This window comes from Monodelphis domestica, chromosome 4 (assembly GCF_027887165.1).
Source record: "Monodelphis domestica isolate mMonDom1 chromosome 4, mMonDom1.pri, whole genome shotgun sequence".
NCBI lineage: Eukaryota > Metazoa > Chordata > Mammalia > Didelphimorphia > Didelphidae > Monodelphis > Monodelphis domestica.
In genome coordinates, this window is record NC_077230.1 from 224,353,512 (window position 1) to 224,374,916 (window position 21,405).

At 38.4% G+C, this 21,405-nt stretch overlaps 1 protein-coding gene across 4 annotated transcripts; it reads left to right on the forward strand.

Moving 5' to 3' along the window:
* The first annotated feature begins 499 nt into the window (after positions 1-499).
* TMEM225 (transmembrane protein 225) lies at positions 500-3,929 on the forward strand. 4 transcript variants are annotated; one of them, XM_007494599.3, is made up of 5 exons: positions 502-569; positions 1,021-1,131; positions 1,779-1,925; positions 2,191-2,328; positions 3,507-3,929. In XM_007494599.3, the coding sequence occupies exons 1-5, from the start codon at positions 563-565 to the stop codon at positions 3,713-3,715; spliced, it is 612 nt and encodes a 203-aa protein (XP_007494661.1). In that variant the 5' UTR covers positions 502-562; the 3' UTR covers positions 3,716-3,929. The 4 variants fall into 4 exon arrangements, with proteins under 4 accessions (XP_007494663.1, XP_007494661.1, XP_007494660.1 ...); XM_007494601.3 differs by lacking the exon at positions 1,021-1,131 and having other exon boundaries at positions 500-569; XM_007494598.3 differs by having other exon boundaries at positions 503-1,131.
* The last annotated feature ends 17,476 nt before the right edge of the window (positions 3,930-21,405 follow it).

A 21,405-nucleotide genomic window follows, 5' to 3' on the forward strand; every position in this document is an offset into this window, starting at 1 on the left:
TAAATAAAATCTGTTTTTAAGTCTCACCAGTGACTATGGGCTGAATATATATGTGAAATTTCATGTCCTTAATTATTATGTGGATCCACTTCTCTCTTCCCTAGAGCTTGCTTCCCAGAATGCCTATCCACATGCCAAAAGCTGATACAAAGCCTAGAGACAGACACAATCCTTAATCAATGATGAAAACTTTCCTTTGTTCTTCCCTTCATATGCACCACAGTAATAAAAGATCTTTCTTTTCTCAAATTTCTCATAAAATATCACATCCATCTTAAACCACTATCATTTTTAGGTCTTCTTGTTTTATTATATTATTATTACCTATTTAGGACAGGTCAAACTACATTCACTAGTTGGTGTTCTCCAGAGTCACGGCCAGTTTTAATCTTTTGTCTCTCCAAGCAACTAGCACAGTGCTTTAGATGTCATAAATGGTTCTATCTCTCCAGATTCCTTCCCATGTGCAGGGCTCAAGGGTCAAAGGTCAAACTAGAAAAAACAGTTCCATGACAGTTGGGAATCTCTCCTGGAGACAGGGCCAAGGGTGGAACTGACAAGAATGGGGGGTAACACCTCAGCCTAATCATCCTTCCCATATCCTCCCACTGCTACCTCACAAAATCCAGAAACTTCACTTGTCCTTCAGCTGCTGATTCTAAAATCAGCTAATTCACAGAGGGAGGGACAGTTTTAGGTGTGAGACATTAGGGTAGAGGAAATCAAAAAGCCTAGTTTCAGAATTGATCTTGGCTTGGGACAGATAGAAAACTTGCTGAGGACAAAAGCTCTCTCTCTCTCTCTCTCTCTGTTTCTCTCTGTCTCTCTGTCTCTGTCTCTCTCTCTCTCTGCCTCTCTCTCTCTGTCTCTGTCACTGTCTCTCTGTCTCTCTGTCTCTCTCTCTGTCTTTCTCTCCTTCCTCTTTCCAATGTCTAGTGGCATTGAAACTATCCCAAATTAGGACCATGGAGTCCCAGAGCCTGTGCATCTCCTGCTTAGCACTAATAATGATGCTTTTAGGTTTGATCCAGAAGGAATGGGTTAAGCTGAAGATGACACCATCAGGGAAATACATTTCCAGCAGCCCCTGGACCTCTTGTATCCTCTTAGACTGCACCAATGTTACACCAGGTCAGCAATAAACTATGGAGGGAAAAGGCAAGGAAGTTAGCCTTGGACTTTGCCTCCTTGGGCAGCTAGCTTTCTCACCATCTTGTTGATTGAAACATTTCTTAGTCTATAGAGTCTTTAGTCTATACCTTTATTACTTTCATAATCAACCAGTTGCTGGGAACTTTCATTAAACATGTTATTTCTGGAAAATATAGAATTCAGTGGAAGCTAGACAGTCTTAATGCTGGGCTTTGGGAAGGAAATCACTGGCATGGAGTGGACAAATGGGACAAATGGCAGGAGGTAGATTGAGGGCTGGGAGCAAAGCCAATGATATTAAGTGAAATCAGTTTTAGAGTAGTGCAAGAGATTTTGTGCATGGTGGATGTCATCTAAGCCATTGACTCTAGGAAAAGCAAAGGAAGAGTTATGAAGTTAAAAGGATTACAAGTATAGAGAATGCTTTCATTGGATTTTTCTTCTTGCATTTGAATTCAAGTTCCCTGGCCCTGTTTTCCACTTCTTCCTTTTTTCTGTCCTGGAAGAAATTTCCTGTTTCTTCTCTCCTTAGTCTCATCTCTACTGAGGGCTTTATAGATCCTAGTTGGAAATAAAATTGCAAGAAATATTATTAATGATCCCAGCTCAAACTCTCCTTCCCACAGATTTAAAGAAGTCAGTCTGGAACCTGATGGCCACAAGTACTCTATTTTCCATTATCCTGACCTTTGCCTTGGGATTGGATTACACTTATCTGCTTCCTCCGATCAAAGGCCGCAAATACATCTTTAGCTTTATCAGCTTCCTTTCAGGTACCCACATACTTCCTTTGCCCCAAACTGTTAATACAATTGACTTTGGGGTTATATTACTGATCCTGCCTAAATCAATATACCTTTGTCATTAGTCCACACCTTTAGTTTCAGATATACCTGCCAATATAATCTGTTTTTAGATAAATTCTTGAGCAAGAGCATTTCTAGGTAATGATTGGAATGTCCTCTCTTTAGCTAAAACTTCAGTTGTGGATTTCAAGTCCTCCAGGAGGTTTTTTTTTTCCTCTTTCTCTCTGGACAGCAGGAACCTGCCTGCTCTCAGCAATCATACTGTACTACCAAGACCTGAAGAACAATATCGAGAAACAATACGTTGATTTCAAAGTCACCTGGGTTTTTCATTCAAATTATATAATTATCTTTTTGTATTATGCCTGTGGTAAGTGTCCCCTACACCCCTGAGGTAAGATCAGAGACAATCCATCTGTGGTTGGAGGTGAGGGGATTGGGGGAACACAGGAGAATCTTTCATCCTAAATTATTGAAACTCATCTAGATTCAGTTCTAGGGGTAGCTTTTTCAGAGGGTAAGTTGGGGTGTGGGACTATGGAAAATACCAATTCCTAGTGAAGAGTTTCAGAGAACATCCTTCCCTTTGTCTTCCTCTATTGTCCATCACACTTTCCCCTCCATCATGACACATCTGGCCAAGAAAGACATGGCTATAAGGAGTGTCTTTGAAGGAGAAAAAAATGAGTGCTTTTTTTTTTTTAACACATTCCTTCTTTCCTAGTAACAGCTTTACAACAGAAGGGCAAAGACTAGGCAAATGAGGCTTTGACTTGCCCATATTCAGATAGCTAGAAAGTATCTGAAGTCACATTTGAACCTAAGCCCTCCCAACTCCAAGTCTGATATTCTATCCACTGTGCCACCTAACTACACCAAAATGAAGGCATTTAGAAACAAAATAAAAATAATAAAAGTAGTGTCAGGACAGTGCTAAAGCAGGAGGAGGCAATATGAGTTTACAGTGTATCACCCACTTTTTGGAGGTCCTTTTTTTCCAGGATTTTCTCCAAACTTTCAATTTCAAAAGGGGCTTAACCTTGGTCAAAAATATTGAGCCCTCTTAAAAAGTGCCATACTCTCCAGCGCCTCTCCTCCTTTTCACTGCCATTATTGATGGCCTGGAATTGGTCACCCAAAGAAGCTTGGAACATTTAAGACCAGGGGCTCTGTCAACATTGTAAAATCTTTGTCTCTCTTAGATGGGAAGAAGACTGAATTAGTGTAAAGAATTTCAACTATGGAGTTAGAGAACCTAGATACAAATTCTGCTTCTAATGATTATTACCTATGTTCTATGATTTGCCACGTTCCTTAACCTCTAGGCCACATTATCCTATAGGAAAATCAATTCTGTAAAATGATTGCATTGGACTAAATGACATCTGAGTCCTTGTCCATATCTAGATCTATGTTCCAACTATATCATCCCAATGACTTCTCAGAACACCATCCTGCCAAAAAGAAAGATTCTAACTTCTCTATTTTGTCCCTATTATTACCTGCTTTTCCCTTCATTCTTTTCCCCCTAAACATTTTTTCCCTTAGGGGTCCTCTGTGTTTGGAACCTACTGACCAAGTTCTTTCTAAACCTCCAAGAGTTGTCCAAACGATCTGTAATAACCAAGAAAGTGGACATCAGAGATGAAGCAACAAAAAGTACAAGTTTTCTTAGCATAGTCCAATCTCAAAACTTTGGCAAAATAAATAAGTCTACTGCACGTACCCAAATCTCCCAAGTGTCCTGGAATTTCTAGATTTGGGGCTGCTATAGAAGTATATCTTTATGCCTATGTTTGTATTTCTGCTGACCCATATATGTGTAATTAGATGTTATATGTATACACTATTTATTGTAGGTTTGACCATGTGTATTATATATGACTAAGACAGTGAAGGACTATGTACAGAAGTGCCAGGCAATGATACTATTTAACCCTGTATTAAATAAAAGAGATTTTTCTCTGGTCAGTGTGTTTGAAATTTCATTAAAAGAAATTGACACATTTTAGAGGCATGTAGTTTGTCCTTAGAAGGGACAGAGAATTTTAAAAACCTTATAGTCCTGCTCATGAATTCAATAAGCATTTATTCATCACTAAGTGAAAAGTAGGAGGATATAAGAGATCAAATTCTAGAAATAGATCCATGAAGAACTAAATTTATTCTCCATCTCTGATATACTAACCCTTGCCCATAGGCAAGTCGCTTACTTAAAAATCTTTCAGCTTCAAGCAACTCTATGACTAATTATATTGAAATCTATATGTCAAGAAAGAAGTTCACATGTCAACAAAACCATAGGACCTAGATATTTGGGTGCATGTTCTTGTCTTAGGAAGACAAAATGAAAAACAACATAGTCCATGCCCTCAAGTAGCCTAGTCTAGAAGAGAGAGAAGAGAAATAAACAAAAAATAACAATACTGTGAGAATGTGGACAAGTGCATAAATAGACAATATTGAGAGATCAAAAACAGTGATCAATTAGCTAAGAAGATGAGAGAAAGTTTCATAGAGAGAGTAGCACCTGAGCTAATTCTGAGAGAAAAAACATTTAGTCAAAAAGTAAAGGAATCTGATTCTGATAAAGAATAGGCTTTCACCATTTTTAGGTTCATCATTGCTTTTGGGGAGTAATTGTGTAATTCACAGTACAGATTCCTACCCAACCAAAACTCTATTGTGAGCTTACATCATGGGCATGTACAAACTCAGTAACAAAAGCATTTAAATAAATGAAGTCTAGAAAATAAACTCTTGTTGAATGCCAACTGTATGTCAGGCACTGCTTTAAGTAGGAGGGGAATGAAGAAAAGCAAAAAAACCCTCTCCCCTCAAGCAGCTTATAGTCTAGTGGGAGAGACAGCATGCAAACAACTATGTAAAAACAATATATAGACAGGATAAGTTAGAGATAATTTCAGAAAGAAGACACTAAAAAGGACTTAGAAAGGCTTTTGCAAGAAGGTGGAATTTTATCTTGGACTTAAGGAAAGCTAAGAGGTAGAGAATAAGTAGGAAAGAGTTCCAAATAAGGGGGAACAACCATTGAAAATGTTTACAGTCAGGAGATGGAGTGTCTTGTTCAAGGAACAACATAGAGGTCTGCAAAATGTGTAGAAGGTGTAAGAAGACTGAAAAGGTAGGGAAGGTACATGTTATACAGGACCTTAAAAGTTAAAAAGCCTTAGAAATCTATTTGAGTTTTTGTTCTAATAGGCCAAAGCTCTAGTTACAAGGCAGATAGAAGTTATCTTCTCTTATCTTCCTCTGATATGAGTCCTTTATAGTATCTCCTGCCCAGGTTCAACATTGAGAACCCTTGACATCCTACCAAAAAATCCAGAGCATTTTGAATTCATAAAATGGTGTACTGATCCAACCTAGTTCACATATTTAAAGTCCAATAACCAATAAATATCTAGATCTTCCTAATCTGTTCCATACTATCTACTGTGAGCCAGTCAAATGATAATGCCTTTGACTAACAGTTGCTTCTGGTGATTTCTGAGGTCTTCCATCATGAGAACATGCTCAAGTCATTTGGAAAGCATTGAATTTGATTGTGGGTCCTACTCAGGCACATGCCTTCTCCCATTCATGTAGGGAGAATATATCAACTTTTCCTTAAATGATTCCTCTATTCCTTAGTCACTGTAGAATCATAAAAAGATTTCTTCTCTAGAATTGTACTTAAAAAGCACCTGAAAGCACTTGTCTCTGCCACCACTAGCCTGTATCGTCCTTTCAGCTTATTCCCAGGAAGTATGGAGTGTCAGGGTATTCACATGCTGAGCCCCAGCTCAAAGTTTATAACACTCTGCCACTATTTTAAACACAGAACAAAATTGATCCTAGCTTACAGTAACACTCAAAAATGTTTGATGGGTCTGAAGAGATCAAGACTATTGTGTTCACTTTCTGACACCAATGACTTCCTTAGGCAACTCTAATTTAACCACATGTAACCTAAATGTAAGTTGCTAGAGTCCTTGCCCATGCAGAGTATAAAGTTATAGACTATAAATGTCCTTCATAATTGAATGGATATATAATCTCTCAAGAAGATCCAAGATATTCTCCATCTTCAGACACTCTCTCACTACTAGGTAGTCCCATGAGCCCAGATGGGTTGAACTCAGGCAAGATTGTAGGACAGAGATTAATTGATTAATTCTCTTGGAACCTGACTAGACAATTCCCAAGCCTTAACCTTATTCCCTAGGTCCTAGGGGCTGATTCCAGAATTTGGAGTGAGTGTTGAATCCCTTTGGTCAATTCCTTAATATTTCGTAACAAATTCTCGCAAAATGGATGTCAGATATTTCTTTCTACTGCTAAAACATGAAAGCAAAACCTAACACACCACTTATATTGCAGTGTGTATAACTGAAAGATATTACAGCAGGTCAGATAAATAGATGGATTATGAAACTTTTAAAGGCTTCCTCCAATGGATCTAAGTGATGAGAATGCTTATATTGATACCTCTAGAGCTCCTAGGCCTCTCCTAACCACCAATATACCTGATGTGTGAGTATCACAGGATGAAAATCATCAATACAATAAATAAGAGACTGGATTTTTCTGCTTATCTAAGAAAAAAAGGCTCTACTTCTGGTGTCCTTGTCTTAAAAGTAGTGTTGCTTTTCAATCAGCCTTGAAGGTTTAGGAGTACTAATTAGCTAGGATCAGCAGGGTAGAACTCATGAACAGATTTTTCTAAATTCATGACAAGTTTTTGAGCATATATTAACAAATTTCCAAGACCAAAGATGTACTTAGATATTTTCTGGGAAAATGTAAATGACTGACAGATTTTTTAAATTAATCTAAGAATGACTACCCTCTTCAGCAGCTATTATCTCAGGGTAGACATCAAACTCAGTTTGGTAATTAATAATTATACTGAAAATGATATTGGAAGAAGCTACTGTGATCCTTAGAAGGGGAGAAGTAAAAGTAAAAAGGTCACTGATGCTATTTGAAAAAATTACCAAAAAGAAAAAAAGATATTTAATTTTTAGCTAAAAATTTATAAGGTTAACCAATAAAATAGGTAAATCGGTGTTTAATTTGATTTTTAAGAAGAAATAGCAAAACAAAATTACCAATACCAAAAAAGAAAAGAGTGAATGCTGCACCAATGAAGATGAAATTAAAGTAGTTATTAGGTGTTATTTTGCCCAATTTTATACCAATAAAACTGACAGCCTAAGTGAAATGAATATTTACAAAAATATAAATTACCCAGAAGAGGAAGTAAAGAAGAAATAAAGAAGAGGAAATAAAATATTTGCTGCTGGGGGAGCAGGGGGAGGCAAGGCTATGCTGGAAACTTAGGACTAGTTGAAGTCTTACTGCTGGCTTTTACTGGTTGGTGGGATCTTGCTACTAGCATTTACTGGGGCTAGGGGTCTGCTACTGGCTTGCTTTGAGTTGAAGCCTTGCTACTGGCAGGGAAAGGGGCTCACCTTCCCCCATTGGGGCGCAGCCTTCCCCTGATCAGGCTACCTGCTCCAGAATGTATTCTCCTCCCTCTCCAGTGAGACAAACTTTTCCTGCTCTCTTCCCAAGTTGTCCTAGACAGGAAAACTACTTCACTGCTCCAAAATTTGGTAAAAGGTTTTCTTTTAAAATTTTTGGAAGAGAATTTGGGATAGATTAACAAATTCCTTCCTCACTCTGCCATCTTGGCATTGGAAATTACATATTTGCATCTTTGTATTCTTTGATACTGGCATGGGCATTGTACCCCTAGAAACTCAGGCAAACTATTATCAGGGAAATTCCTTTGCTCCCTTCCCCTCTGACTCCCAACCCAAAACATCTAACCCTAAAAGGATTATCCTCCTTTGATTGGACCATTGATTTGAGATGGATAGAGACACACCTCCATCTGTCCTCCAAATCATGAGAACCACCCCAAGCCTTTGGGCAAACCTCCTCCCCCCCAATCCCTTGCTCCAGAGTCACATCCTCACTTCTGTAGGAGAATATAAAAACCCCAGAATGGAGGCATTCTGGGAGCAACCTCCAGGTTGTTCCACTCATGCTGTCTTGCTGGCTAAAGATTTAATATTACTAATAAATCTCCCTCTTTACTTTTAAGCTAAGTTTCAGAGTTTTGCATTCTTGTGAAAGGTATCCTTCCCAAACCCCAAGTGGACACCTCTACAATCCACAACAACACTACCACTTCTGGTAATGCATAATACCTACTAGGTTCAATGATGATGCCATTAACTACTTTCTTGAAGACAGTTTGTGAGTTTATCCATCATAAAGGAATTGCCTTAAATCTTTTAATTAGTGAGCCAGATTCTGTGGGTTGCAACTTAAGGGACCCACATCCCACTCACATAGTGAAAATATGACTATCCTTTGCCTGGGCTTCTACTTCAACCAATATTTCCATACTTCTGGTCCCAAAGAGCCTTCCTAGATGGATGAGAGATGATAATCACACACCTAGGGACCTCTTCAGGCCAGTAAAGCACAAAACCCCTTGGCTTTAGAAACAAAGTTTATTTTTTATAATAGGAGTAAAGGGAAATGATAGGTAGGTTCCTAAAACTATAGATCTAATCTCCACCCACCCTCTTTCACCTTGTGGTGAATTATTTCTTCTTCTTGAGAATTCACTCAAGCTACTCTAAATTCCTTCTCTCTACCTAAGACCCAGAAAAACTCAGCTATCTGACTATAAACTAACCTAGTTAATATGGATTTTCAAAAAGGATAAAGAGGAAGGACTCACAAGTGTATTTGAGCCCTTACCTAAGGCCTGGGGTTGGCTTCACTAGGTAACCCAGAGTCCTAGGTGACAAACCTTTGGGATTACCTTAGCCAAGTGAATTTCTGACAGAAGGATCTCAGGCAGATGGTCTCCGTACTTCAGGGAAAAAGCAGTATACTCCAAGGCAAACTCTCAAACCAAGGAATCACTAACCTCTCCATGAGATTAGAATTTCCAAGAGAAAATGGCAGAGCAAAGATCTTCCTTCCAGCTCAGCCAAAACAGGAGTGACAGTTAAAACAGTCAAACCCCAGAATCTTTCCCCCCAGGGCTTATATCCAAATTCTCCTCTTTTCCTCTTAAAGCTAATTCATGAAATTTACTCTGTCCCTTACTTACTTCTTACATTTTTGTCCAGAGAATTATTAGTTATTAATAATAATAACAGCTAATTTTTATATGTCACTTTAAGATTTGCAAAGTTCTTCATGTGATCCTCACAGCCCTAGGAGGTAGGTAATATTATTATCTTTACTTTATAGATAAAGAAATTAAAACAGGGAAGTACAGTGCCTTGTCCAACATTACACAACTAATAAGTATCTGAGGCAGGATTGGAACTCATCTCTTCCTAACTTGAAATCCTATGCTCTACCTACTGCCATTTTGGGGTCTATGGTATCTGTCTACCATAGCAACTAAAGCTTCAATCCTATTTTCAAGAGAAGTATCCTTTCTGGATTTGATTATAACTTGCAATCTATTTATAGTAAGGTCTTCTTTGATAGGTAACATTCCTGAATTAGTTGGTTATGTTCAACTCTTTGTGACCTCATAGTCCATCACTATCCATGGAGTTTCCTTTGCAAGGATACTGGAATGGTTTGCCATTTCCTTCTCCAGTGGATTCAATGAATCTTTGTATCAGGAAATCAGAGGTTAGGTGATTTCCTCGGGGTCAAACAGCTAGGAAGTATCTGTGGCTGAATTTGAATTCAGGTCTTTGTGCATCTAGACTCACTACTCTCTCCACTGAGCCACTTAGCTGCCCTGACACTTCCTGGCTGTGTGACCCTGGACATGTCACTTAATTCCCACTGCCTAGCCTTTACCTTTCTTCTGCCTTGGAACCAGTACACAGCAGTAATTCTAAGATGAAAGATAAGAGTTAAAAAAAAAATAAATTAGCTACCCAGAACAATAAAGATCTCTTAAGATTGAAAGTCTGTTTCCAGGAATATTCAAATTGAAACAATGACTATGAGAAAGTCTGAGTCAGCAGCCAGTACAACTTCAGAATCCTTATTAAAATTACAGTGCTTAAAATTGGTTTTTAATTTATTGCAAAAAAATACAAATAAATAGAGCAAAATTAATCATGGACAAGCTTTCATACATAACACAGGTAGGACCATATAACAGAAATGTTTATATTGATCTGGAATGTCCCCAATGTACATCGTTGTGGATAGTAGAATGATAGCTGTTACAGGCAGATCACTTTCTTAATCTTCTCTAAGAGTGTTATTAGATTTTAATTAAATCTATTAAGTATCAAATATTTACACACTAGGGACTGTGGAGTAGGGGAGGATTTCAAGATAAAAAGCCACTTTCCTTGGTTGCTCCAGGGTATAAACAGCACCAGTTCCAAAGACTAACAGATTAATCTTGGCCAGTGAGCTATCTTTCCTCTAAATGTTTATTAAATAAAAGATAATCAGGTATAATGAATAAACATATCAAAGAAAGGTGCAAAAATAATCAAGAGAAACATACAGATTTAGTTTATGTGGTATAATACATGAATCAAGGAGCTCTGCTACCTAGAAGCATGATGAAATTTCAGCTCAAACAAGAATAGGAACATTCTCTTTCACTTAAGTCCTCTCATATGTAGCAGTATCTGACATTGCAGGCATTGAGAATCAGGGGACATTTGGGGCTAGGAGGTTGTTCTCATATATCTATGATTCCACAAGCCTACCATTCTCTAGTCAAAATCTAATTCTTCTCTTTCTCTCTCCTTCTTCACATCCAGAAGTCTCGGAGAAACAGAACTCATGTTCCCTTCCTTCACAGGGCTTTCCTTGAGGGGGATGCCAAACCACCTAGTATATATTGTTTTCCTGACTCTCACTCATTCTATGACCCCAACAAAATTAACCTCTCAGAGTCTCCGTACAACTCTTGGGAACTACAAGTTATAAAGAAAGTGCTTCTCTGCATTAGAGAAAGTTCCTTTACTGGGAGCTTCCTGTACCAATAAAATCCTAGGTCTAGCCCTATCCTTATTCTTATTGTTTTCTCAATTCTGATTACTTCACATTGCATCAATTTCTACAAATTTTCCTATGTTTCTCTGATTTTCTTCTATTTGTCTTTTCTTATTTATTCTTGTATTTGTCCAATAACATTCTATTATATTCATAAGCAACTTAATTGCCTAGTCATTCCTCTAGAAATAAGTAACTTAGTGGTACATAATATAATTATCCAATAAAACAAACAAATCAATCAATCAAACCAGGAAAAACTGTAATATTTATAGGGAAAATGTGTTGGGGATTGAAGAACAGGGGATACAGAAGGTTTTGTAACAGGAAATGGAGGAGTTGAAGAAAGAGAGGGAATATGGCTGCCAGTGAGGTAAAGGAGAGAGAGGCCCCCTGCCGAGAGGCTATTTTTGAAAAATGGGGTTCCCAAGAAATGGGCCAACTAAGATAGCCTGAGGAGATGTCTTCTCTATTGATTTATGTTGAAGATACTCGAGAGCAGGTAAGCACGGACCCTCCTGAGGAACAAGCCTCCCCCAACCAAAGTCATCCAGCAGTGGTCCAATAAGGACTATATATGGTTGAATGGCTGTCCTGAGGTTCAACTCCCTCTATGCCCCCTGAAATGATAGTCCTCTTATCTGACTGCCATTATTTAAATAAAGATGAATTTTAATAACAAGTTTGGATTGAGGAGGTATCAGGGAAGAGGGAATTGGGATTTCCCTACATTGGTTTTGAGTCTCTCTCAGCTTTTGAGCTTGAGACCAGGCCTCACAGTTTGGTGGAGGGTTTCTTTTATTCCTGTCTATGCTAATACTGGTTTTCCTAAGTTCAAAGTCTTTAGCAGTAGACAGCAAGAGGAAGAAAAGTTCTGACCATCAGAGCTGGTTGGGCCTGTATCTTCAGGATGACACCCCTAAAGACCGGGCTTACAGTTCAAACTGCTCCCCTTCAGTCCTTTTGTTCAATGACGTGATCGCAGGAATCCGGGTAGAGCACACAGTTGGGAAAATCAGGAATAGAGGCATTTCAATCCAGAGACAGGGAGAGAGGCTCCTTCTAGTCAGAGGGCCAGGAAGAGAGTCAGTCATATGACCAACTGCCACTCCAAGTTGCTCCTCCCCCCACCAACTGTCATTCTTGTCAATATCTTTGCTCTAACATTCCAACTGCTGTTTGTTCCACCTGGTTGGCAGAAAGTCCAAAACTTGCTTCAGTTTTCCTTTCCACATACAGTGGATAGAGCCTTGGGCCTAGACTCAGAAAGACTTATCTTCTTGAGTTCAATTCTGGTCTCAGATACTTACTCACTAGCTATATAACCCTGAGCAAGTGACTTACTTTTTTTTTCTCCATTTTTCATCTGTAAAAATGGGTTGGAAAAGGAAATGGCAAACCACTCTAGTATACCAAGAAAACTCCATATAAGTTCAGTAAAAGTTGAACACAACGGAAACAACTTCCCAATAAATAGGCACACACCATTTCTATTCTGTCACCACAAAAATAGCTGCTATGAATATTTTTGATGAACATGGACTTTTCTTTTAGTGTTTGTTCTCCTTAGGGCATATGCCTACTAATAGACCAGCTGGATGAAATGTTAGGAAGAGTTTGGTGACTTTCATGGCATAATTCAAAATTGTTTCCTAGAATTTTTTAATCAATTGTATGATTATCTTCCTTATATATCTCTTACATTGACTTTTGACATCTATGAGATTTTGCTAAATCTGAAGGGAAAGCTAAGAATTGTTTTAATTTTTACTTCTCATGTCCATGATTTAGGGAAATTTTTATATAGTTGTTAATAATTTATAATTATTTGTCCTTATGCTTTTGCTGCTTAACCACTAAGAAATGGTTCTTAGTTTTTATATTTATTATACTTCCCTACATATCTCACATCACATTTTTATCAGATATTTGATGCATTTATTTAAGTTGAACTTTTTTTTCCTAGCTGCATTGATTTTGTTCATGCATAAGATTTTTAATTTTATGTAACTGAAAGTATCTACTTTTTATGATCTCCTCTACCCCAAATTATTTTGAGGTCATTTCCTCTAGCCATAATTATACCAAGCCGTTGAACCTTCTTATTGGTTTCTTCCGCCTGTTCCACCAAAGCAGTCTTCACATGCTGGGTGAGCAAAGCCCTGGTTCACCAAGGGTTGACGACGACCCAATGGCTATCCTCACAAGGTTTAGCGGGCCTATCGAAGCCATTGCCCGGGGTGTGGACGCTGCCGCATGCTAGCAGCTACTGGGAGCCGCAAGTGAGAGCTGGGTGTCAGGTGAGGGTCAGAGGCTGGAGAGCTGCCCTAGGAGGACAAAAGTGTATAACGCAGTGGTCCTCAGCTCGCTCCTGTACAGTTGCGAGACATGGACACTGTACCGGAAGCACATGAAGCAGTTGGAGCAATTCCACCAACGCTCCCTCCGGTCAATCATGAGGATCCGATGGCAGGACCGAATCACCAATCAGGAAGTCCTCGACAGAGCCAACTCCACCAGCATCGAAGTCATGGTCCTCAAAACCCAGCTACGATGGTCTGGACATGTCATCCACATGGACCCACAGCGAATACCAAGACAGGTATTCTATGGTGAACTGTCAGCTGGACTCAGGAAACAAGGCCGAAGAAAGAAAAGATTCAAGGATCAGCTAAAGTCAAACTTGGAAATGGGCTGGAATTACACCAAAGCAACTAGAACTCGCTGCCTCTATCAGAAGCAGCTGGCGAACCCACATTGACCATGCCGCCGCCACCTTTGAAGATGAGCGATGATGACGTCTTGCAGCTGCACATGAACGCCAACACCAGACCACAACTGCACCTCCCATAACAACTGGCGTCCCATGCCCCATGTGCCTCAAACTCTGCGCCTCAGCCTTTGGACTCCAAAGCCACATGAGGGTACACCGTAGATGAAACTGCACAAAGACAATTGTCATTCTCTGTCACCAAGAGACTACCATTAGAACTAGAACTAGAACTAATTATACCAAGTGGTTTCTTTCATTTTTCTCCAACTTTTAAAGATATGACCTTTTATATTTAGGTTGAGTATCCACTTGGAACTTCTTGTGAAATATTGTGTGAATTCCTAATTTAAGATCTACCCCTTTTTTAAAAATTGCTCTCCAGTTTTCCATTAGTTTTTGCAAAATAGAGAATTCCTGAGGTAGATTATATTCTTGGATTTATCATTGAGTTGCTGAATTCAGTTCTTTCTGATTCTTGCTCATCTTTTCTTTTCTGATGACCTATATTTCTGTTTTATCATTGGTATTATTTTGATGATTACTCTTTTGTAATATAAGTTGACATATAGTAATTCTATGCTCCATTCATTGTCACTTTTTAAAAATTAATTCCTTTGATATTCTAGGATATTTGTTCCTCCAAATGAATTTGGTTGCTATTTTATCCGGTTCTACAAATAGCTTTTTAGTTGTTTCTTTTGTATAGCACTAAAGTCAATAAAAAATAATTTAGTTAATACTGTCATTTTTGAGACTTCCAGGTAATCATGGCTGCAATCTAGACGCCACACGCTTCCTCTCCCCGGCACTGAACGAAATAGACTACATCAAAGGAGCATAAAAATCACCTTTGGAGGAACAGAAGGACACCCCAGTACTCCCAGTACTCCACAGAGGCGAAGGTACATGGGGCTTGAACATTTCCACACTAAAATAAGAAGGAAAAACTTGCACAGAAAAGTGAACTGAGCCACCCTTACCCCACCCCACCTCCCCCACTAAACCAGAGTGAGCTACCTGAGTGCTCACCGGGACAGCGAGTGAGTGGGGAACATCTCTGTCTGGGGGGGGGGGCACTCCAGGGTCCTTAGGATCTGGGGACTGCCAGGAAAAAACATCTCAGGGCGGTTTCACTGGAGAATCCAGCACTTCAGCGGAGCTGTACTTGGGGCGGCTGCGCAGAACATCTCCGCAGAACATCTCCGCAGAGCTAAACACCAGGGGCGGACCACACGCTGATTATCTGGGTGGAGCTGAACACCTGGGCAGTGTGGCTGTGATCAGGGACCCAGCGCTCTAAGAAACCTCGGAGGCTGGGAAGAACTAGTCTGAAGCAACCTAAATTCACAGAAAAATCGCCCATATAACCCAGATCCCAGACCAAAAAGGAAAGGGGAATAAAACCACCAAAGGGATAGCTCACATGGCCCAAAATCAAGCCTCCAGGAAGAATGGGAAAAAAGTGACTATTGAAAACTTTTATGGTGGAAGTACCCAAGGAAAAGAGGAGAATGAGGAGGAAATCCAAAAAAATTCAGAACACACCTCCCAAAATGGAAACTATCAACAAGCTCTGGAAGATCTCAAACTGGAGCTTACCCAAAAGATGGAAACCTGGAAAGAAAAATGGGAGAAAGAGATCAGCTGTCTGACAGATAAGAATGCTCAATTGGAAAAAGAACTCAAAGCATCCAATAGAAGGGCAGACAAGGCTGAAAAGCAAAACCAGTCCCTAACGACCAGAATTAAGCACCTCGAAGAAAGCGAGATGATAAAACAGCAAGAATCAATAAAGCAAACCCAAAAAATTAATGAATTAGAAGAAAACATAAAATATCTCACTGAGAAGGTCACAGATCTGGAAAACAGAGGGAGAAGAGAAAATCTCCGAATTATCGGTCTCCCAGAAAAACCAGAGATAAACAATAAACTCGATATTATGCTACAGGAGATTATAAAAGAAAATTGCCCTCACATTCTGGAGCAAGGGGGCAAAAAAAATAGAAAGGATTCAAAGAACACCTTCTATACTAAATCCCCAAAAGACAACCCCTAGGAATGTAATTGCCAAATTCAAGAGCTTCCAAGTAAAGGAGAAAATCCTACAAGAAGCCAAGAAGAAGAGCTTCAGATATAAGGGGGCTCCCATAAGGATCACACATGACTTAGTGGCTAACACACTAAGAGACCGCAAAGCATGGAACACGATATTTAGAAAGGCAAGAGAGCTGGGTCTCCAACCAAGAATCAACTACCCAGTAAAACTGACTATATACTTCCGGGGGAAAATATGGGCATTCAACAAAATAGAAGATTTCCAAGCATTTGCTAAGAAAAGACCAGAGATCTGTGGAAAGTTCGATATCCAAGCACAGAAAGCAAGAGAAACATGAAAAGGTAAATATGAAAGAAAGGGAAAAGGAGATAAAAATTATCTTTTTCTTTAAGTCAAACACTCTTCTATAAGGACTACATTTACATCAAATTATATATATTAATATGTGGGGAAAATGTTTTGTGTAACTCTCATGAATTGTATCATCATAAGAGTAGTTAGAAGAAACATGCATAGGGAAAGATTGGGGCATTAAGAAGATTTGGGGAAAGTGGGGGCAAAGAAAGGAAAAGGGAGGGGGGAACCGTCGATAATACTAAGATTAACTTCAAGAAATAGGGGGGGAATCAATAGAATAATCTTTCCCATATAAAGATACACATGGGAAGGGGAGGGGAAGAACTCTCATATGAGAAGGAGAGGAAGAGAGCTTGAAGTGGAATTACTTAAACCTTACTCTCAGTGAAATCAAATCTGAAAGGGAAGAACATCTAGATCCAGTGGGATCCTGAATTCTATCTTATCCATTAGGGCAAGAAAGAAAGGAAGATTAAGGAAGGGGAGGGGGAGGGAGTACAAAAAGGGAAGGAAGGAGAGGGGAGAGGGGAAGGGAGCATAAAAAGGGTGGGGCTAGAAAGGGAAGCATCTCAAAGGAGGGGACTAGTGGGACTGACCTAAAGTAAATCACTGATTCAAAAGGAGAAAGCTAAAGAAGAAAGGTCAGAACTAGGGGAAGATATCAAAATGCCAGCGAATCCACAAATAACAATCATAACTTTGAACGTGAATGGGATGAATTCACCCATAAAACATAGACAAATAGCAGATTGGATTAGAACCCAAAACCCTACCATATGTTGTCTTCAAGAAACACATATGAGATGGGTTGACACTCACAAGGTTAGAATCAAAGGTTGGAGTAAGACCTTTAGGGCCTCAACTGATAGAAAGAAGGGAGGAGTTGCAATCATGATATCTGACAAAGCCAAAGCACAAATAGACCTGATCAAAAGGGATAGGGAAGGTAAATATATTCTGCTAAAAGGGAGTATAGACAATGAGGAAATATCACTAATCAACATGTATGCACCAAATGGTATAGCATCCAAATTTTTAATAGAGAAACTAGGAGAATTGAAGGAGGAAATAGACAGTAAAACCATATTAGTGGGAGACATGAACCAACCACTATCAAATTTAGATAAATCAAACCAAAAAATAAACAAGAAAGAGGTAAAAGAGGTGAATGAAATCTTAGAAAAATTAGAGTTAATAGACATATGGAGAAAAATAAATAGGGACAAAAAAGAATACACCTTCTTTTCAGCACCACATGGCACATTCACAAAAATAGATCATACACTAGGTCATAGAAACATGGCACTCAAATGCAGAAAAGCAGAAATAATAACTGCAGCCTTTTCAGATCACAAGGCAATTAAAATATTGATCGGCAAGGGTACATGGAGACCCAAATCAAAAATTAATTGGAAATTAAATAACATGATACTCCAAAATCGGATAGTTAGAGAAGAAATCATAGAAACAATTAACAATTTTGTTGAAGAAAATGACAACGGCGAAACATCCTTTCAAACCTTATGGGATGCAGCCAAGGCAGTACTTAGAGGAAAATTCATATCCCTGAGTGCATATATTAACAAATTAGGGAGGACAGAGACCAAGGAATTGGAAATGCAAATCAAAAAACTTGAGAATGAACAAATTAAAAAACCCCAGAAGAAAACCATACTAGAGATCCTAAAAATTAAGGGAGAAATTAATAAAATAGAAAGTGACAGAACTATTAAGCTAATAAACAAGACACGAAGCTGGTACTTTGAAAAAACAGACAAAATAGACAAAGTACTGGTTAATCTAATTAAAAAAAGGAAAGAAGAAAGGCAAATTAACAGCATCAAGGATGAAAAGTGGGATCTCACCTCCAATGAAGAGGAAATTAAGGCAATCATTAAAAACTACTTTGCCCAACTATATGGCAATAAATATACCAACCAAGGTGATATGGATGAATATTTACAAAAATATAAATTGCCTAGACTAACAGAAGAAATAGTTTTCTTAAGTAATCCCATATCAGAAAAAGAAATCCAACGGGCCATCAAAGAACTTCCTAAGAAAAAATCCCCAGGGCCTGATGGATTCACCAGTGAATTCTATCAACCATTCAGAGAACAGTTAATCCCAATACTATACAAACTATTTGACATAATAAGCAAAGAGGGAGTTCTACCAAACTCCTTTTATGACACAAGCATGGTACTGATTCCAAAACCAGGCAGGCCAAAAACAGAGAAAGAAAATTATAGACCAATCACCCTAATGAATATAGATGCAAAAATCTTAAATAGGATACTAGCAAAAAGACTCCAGCAAGTGATTAGAAGGGTCATCCACCATGATCAAGTAGGATTTATACCAGGGATGCAGGGCTGGTTCAACATTAGGAAAACTATCCACATAATTGACCACATCAACAAGCAAACCAACAAGAACCACATGATTATCTCAATAGATGCAGAAAAAGCCTTTGATAAAATACAACACCCATTCCTACTAAAAACACTAGAAAGCATAGGAATAGAAGGGTCGTTCCTAAAAATAATAAACAGTATATATCTAAAACCATCAACTAATATCATCTGCAATGGGGATAAACTAAATCCATTCCCATTATGATCAGGAGTGAAACAAGGATGCCCATTATCACCTCTATTATTTGACATTGTATTAGAAACACTAGCAGTAGCAATTAGAGAAGAAAAAGAAATTGAAGGCATTAAAATAGGCAAGGAGGAGACCAAATTATCGCTCTTTGCAGATAACATGATGGTCTACTTAAAGAATCCTAGAGATTCAACCAAAAAGCTAATTGAAATAATCAACAACTTTAGCAAAGTTGCAGGATACAAAATAAACCCACATAAGTCATCAGCATTTCTATATAATTCCAACACAGCTCAGCAGCAAGAACTAGAAAGAGAAATCCCATTCAAAATTATCCTAGACAAAGTAAAATACTTAGGAATCTATCTCCCGAGACAAACACAGGATCTATATGAACACAACTACAAAACACTTTCCACACAACTAAAACTAGACTTGAACAATTGGAAGAACATTAACTGCTCATGGGTAGGACGAACCAATATAATAAAAATGACCATCCTACCCAAACTCATCTATCTATTTAGTGCCATACCCATGGAACTTCCAAAATTTTTTTTTTTACTGATTTAGAAAAAACCATAACAAAGTTCATTTGGAAGAACAAAAGATCAAGGATATCCAGGGAAATAATGAAAAAAAAAAATACAAAGGAAGGGGGTCTTGCAGTCCCAGATCTCAGACTATATTACAAAGCAGAGGTCATCAAAACAATTTTGTACTGGCTAAGAGACAAAAAGGAGGATCAGTGGAATAGACTGGGGGCAAGCAACCTCAGCAAGACAGTATATGACAAACCCAAAGATCCCAGCTTTTGGGACAAAAATCCACTATTTCATAAAAACTGCTGGGAAAATTGGAGGACAGTGTGGGAAAGATTAGGCTTAGATCAAAACCTCACACCCTACACCAAGATAAATTCAAAATGGGTGAATGACTTGAACATAAAGAAGGAAACTATAAGAAAATTAGGTGAACACAGAATAGTATACATGTCAGACCTTTGGGAAGGGAAATACTTCAAAACCAAGCAAGAATTAGAAAGAGTTACAAAATGCAAAATAAATAATCTGGATTACATCAAATTAAAAAGTTTTTGTACAAACAAAACCAATGTAATCAAAATCAGAAGGGTAGCAACAAATTGGGAAACAATCTTCATAAAAACCTCTGACAAAGGTTTAATTACTCAAATTTATAAAGAATTAAATCAATTGTACAAAAAACCAAGCCATTCTCCAATTGACAAATGGGCAAGGGACATGAACAGGCAGTTCTCAGCCAAAGAAATCAAAACTATTAATAAGCACATGAAAAAGTGCTCTACATCTCTTATAATCAGAGAGATGCAAATCAAAACAACTCTGAGGTATCACCTCACACCTAGCAGATTGGCTAACATGACAGCTATGGAAAGTAATGAATGCTGGAGGGGATGTGGCAAAGTGGGGACATTAATTCATTGCTGGTGGAGTTGTGAATTGATCCAACCATTCTGGAGGGCAATTTGGAACTATGCCCAAAGGGCGATAAAAGAATGTCTGCCCTTTGATCTAGCCATAGCACTGCTGGGCTTGTACCCCCAAAGAGATAATGGACAAAAAGACTTGTACAAAAATATTCATAGCTGCTCTCTTTGTGGTGGCCAAAAATTGGAAAATGAGGGGATGCCCTTCAATTGGAGAATGGCTGAACAAATTGTGGTATATGTTGGTGATGGAATACTATTGTGGTAAAAGGAATAATAAAGTGGAGGAATTCCATGGAGACTGGAACAACCTCTAGGAAGTGATGCAGAGCAAAAGGAGCAGAACCAGGAAAACATTATACACAGAGACTGATACATTGTGGTACAATCGAAGGTGATGGACTTCTCCATTAGTATCAATGCAATTTCCCTGAACAATCTGTAGGGATCTAAAAAAAAAAATACTACCCACAAGCAGAGGATAAACTGTGGGAGTAAAAACACCGATGAAAAGCAACTGCTTGACTATAGGGTTGGAGGAGATAAGACTGAGGAGAGACTCTAAATGAACACTATAATGCAAATTTCAACAACAGGGAAATGGGTTCGAGTCAAGAACACATGTGATAACCAGTGGCATCATGCGTCGGCTATGGGAGAGGGAAAGGCGGGGGGGGGGGGGGGGGGGGGAAGAGGGGAGGAAAAGAAAATGATCTTTGTTTCCAGTGAATAATGTATGAAAACGACCAAATAAAATAATGTTAAAAAAAATACTGTCATTTTTAAAATATTGGTACAACTAAATTGTGAACAGTTATTCCTCCAGTTTCCTTGAGCAAAATAAAAATGTTTTTATTTCTCAAAAAAATTGTTCACATTTACCTTTATGTAACTTTTGAGTTTTATCTTGGTATGGTAACTTTAAGATAACTTCTATATTTTTGTGATTTTATATGATATTTCTTTTTCTCTAATTATCTCTTATTTTAAGTTCTGTAAAGGGTGAATATTATGGTTGATCCTGAAAAAAAAAATCTAAATTTATATGGTTGCCAAGGGAAATCCCAAATAATAAAATACCCAAGTCAGCTGCCAAATTTTTTGGTGATTTAATTACAACAGGAGGAAGAAAATATTAGAGGGAGAGAGAGAGAGAGGGAGAGAA

Bases quoted from the DNA above. Each gene is read 5' to 3' on its own strand.
- TMEM225 (XM_007494598.3), top strand. From the start codon at position 966: ATGGAGTCCCAGAGCCTGTGCATCTCCTGCTTAGCACTAATAATGATG. The intron at 1,926-2,190 runs GTACCCACATAC...CTCTCTGGACAG, and splicing joins CTTTATCAGCTTCCTTTCAG to CAGGAACCTGCCTGCTCTCA. The intron at 2,329-3,506 runs GTAAGTGTCCCC...TTTTTCCCTTAG, and splicing joins CTTTTTGTATTATGCCTGTG to GGGTCCTCTGTGTTTGGAAC.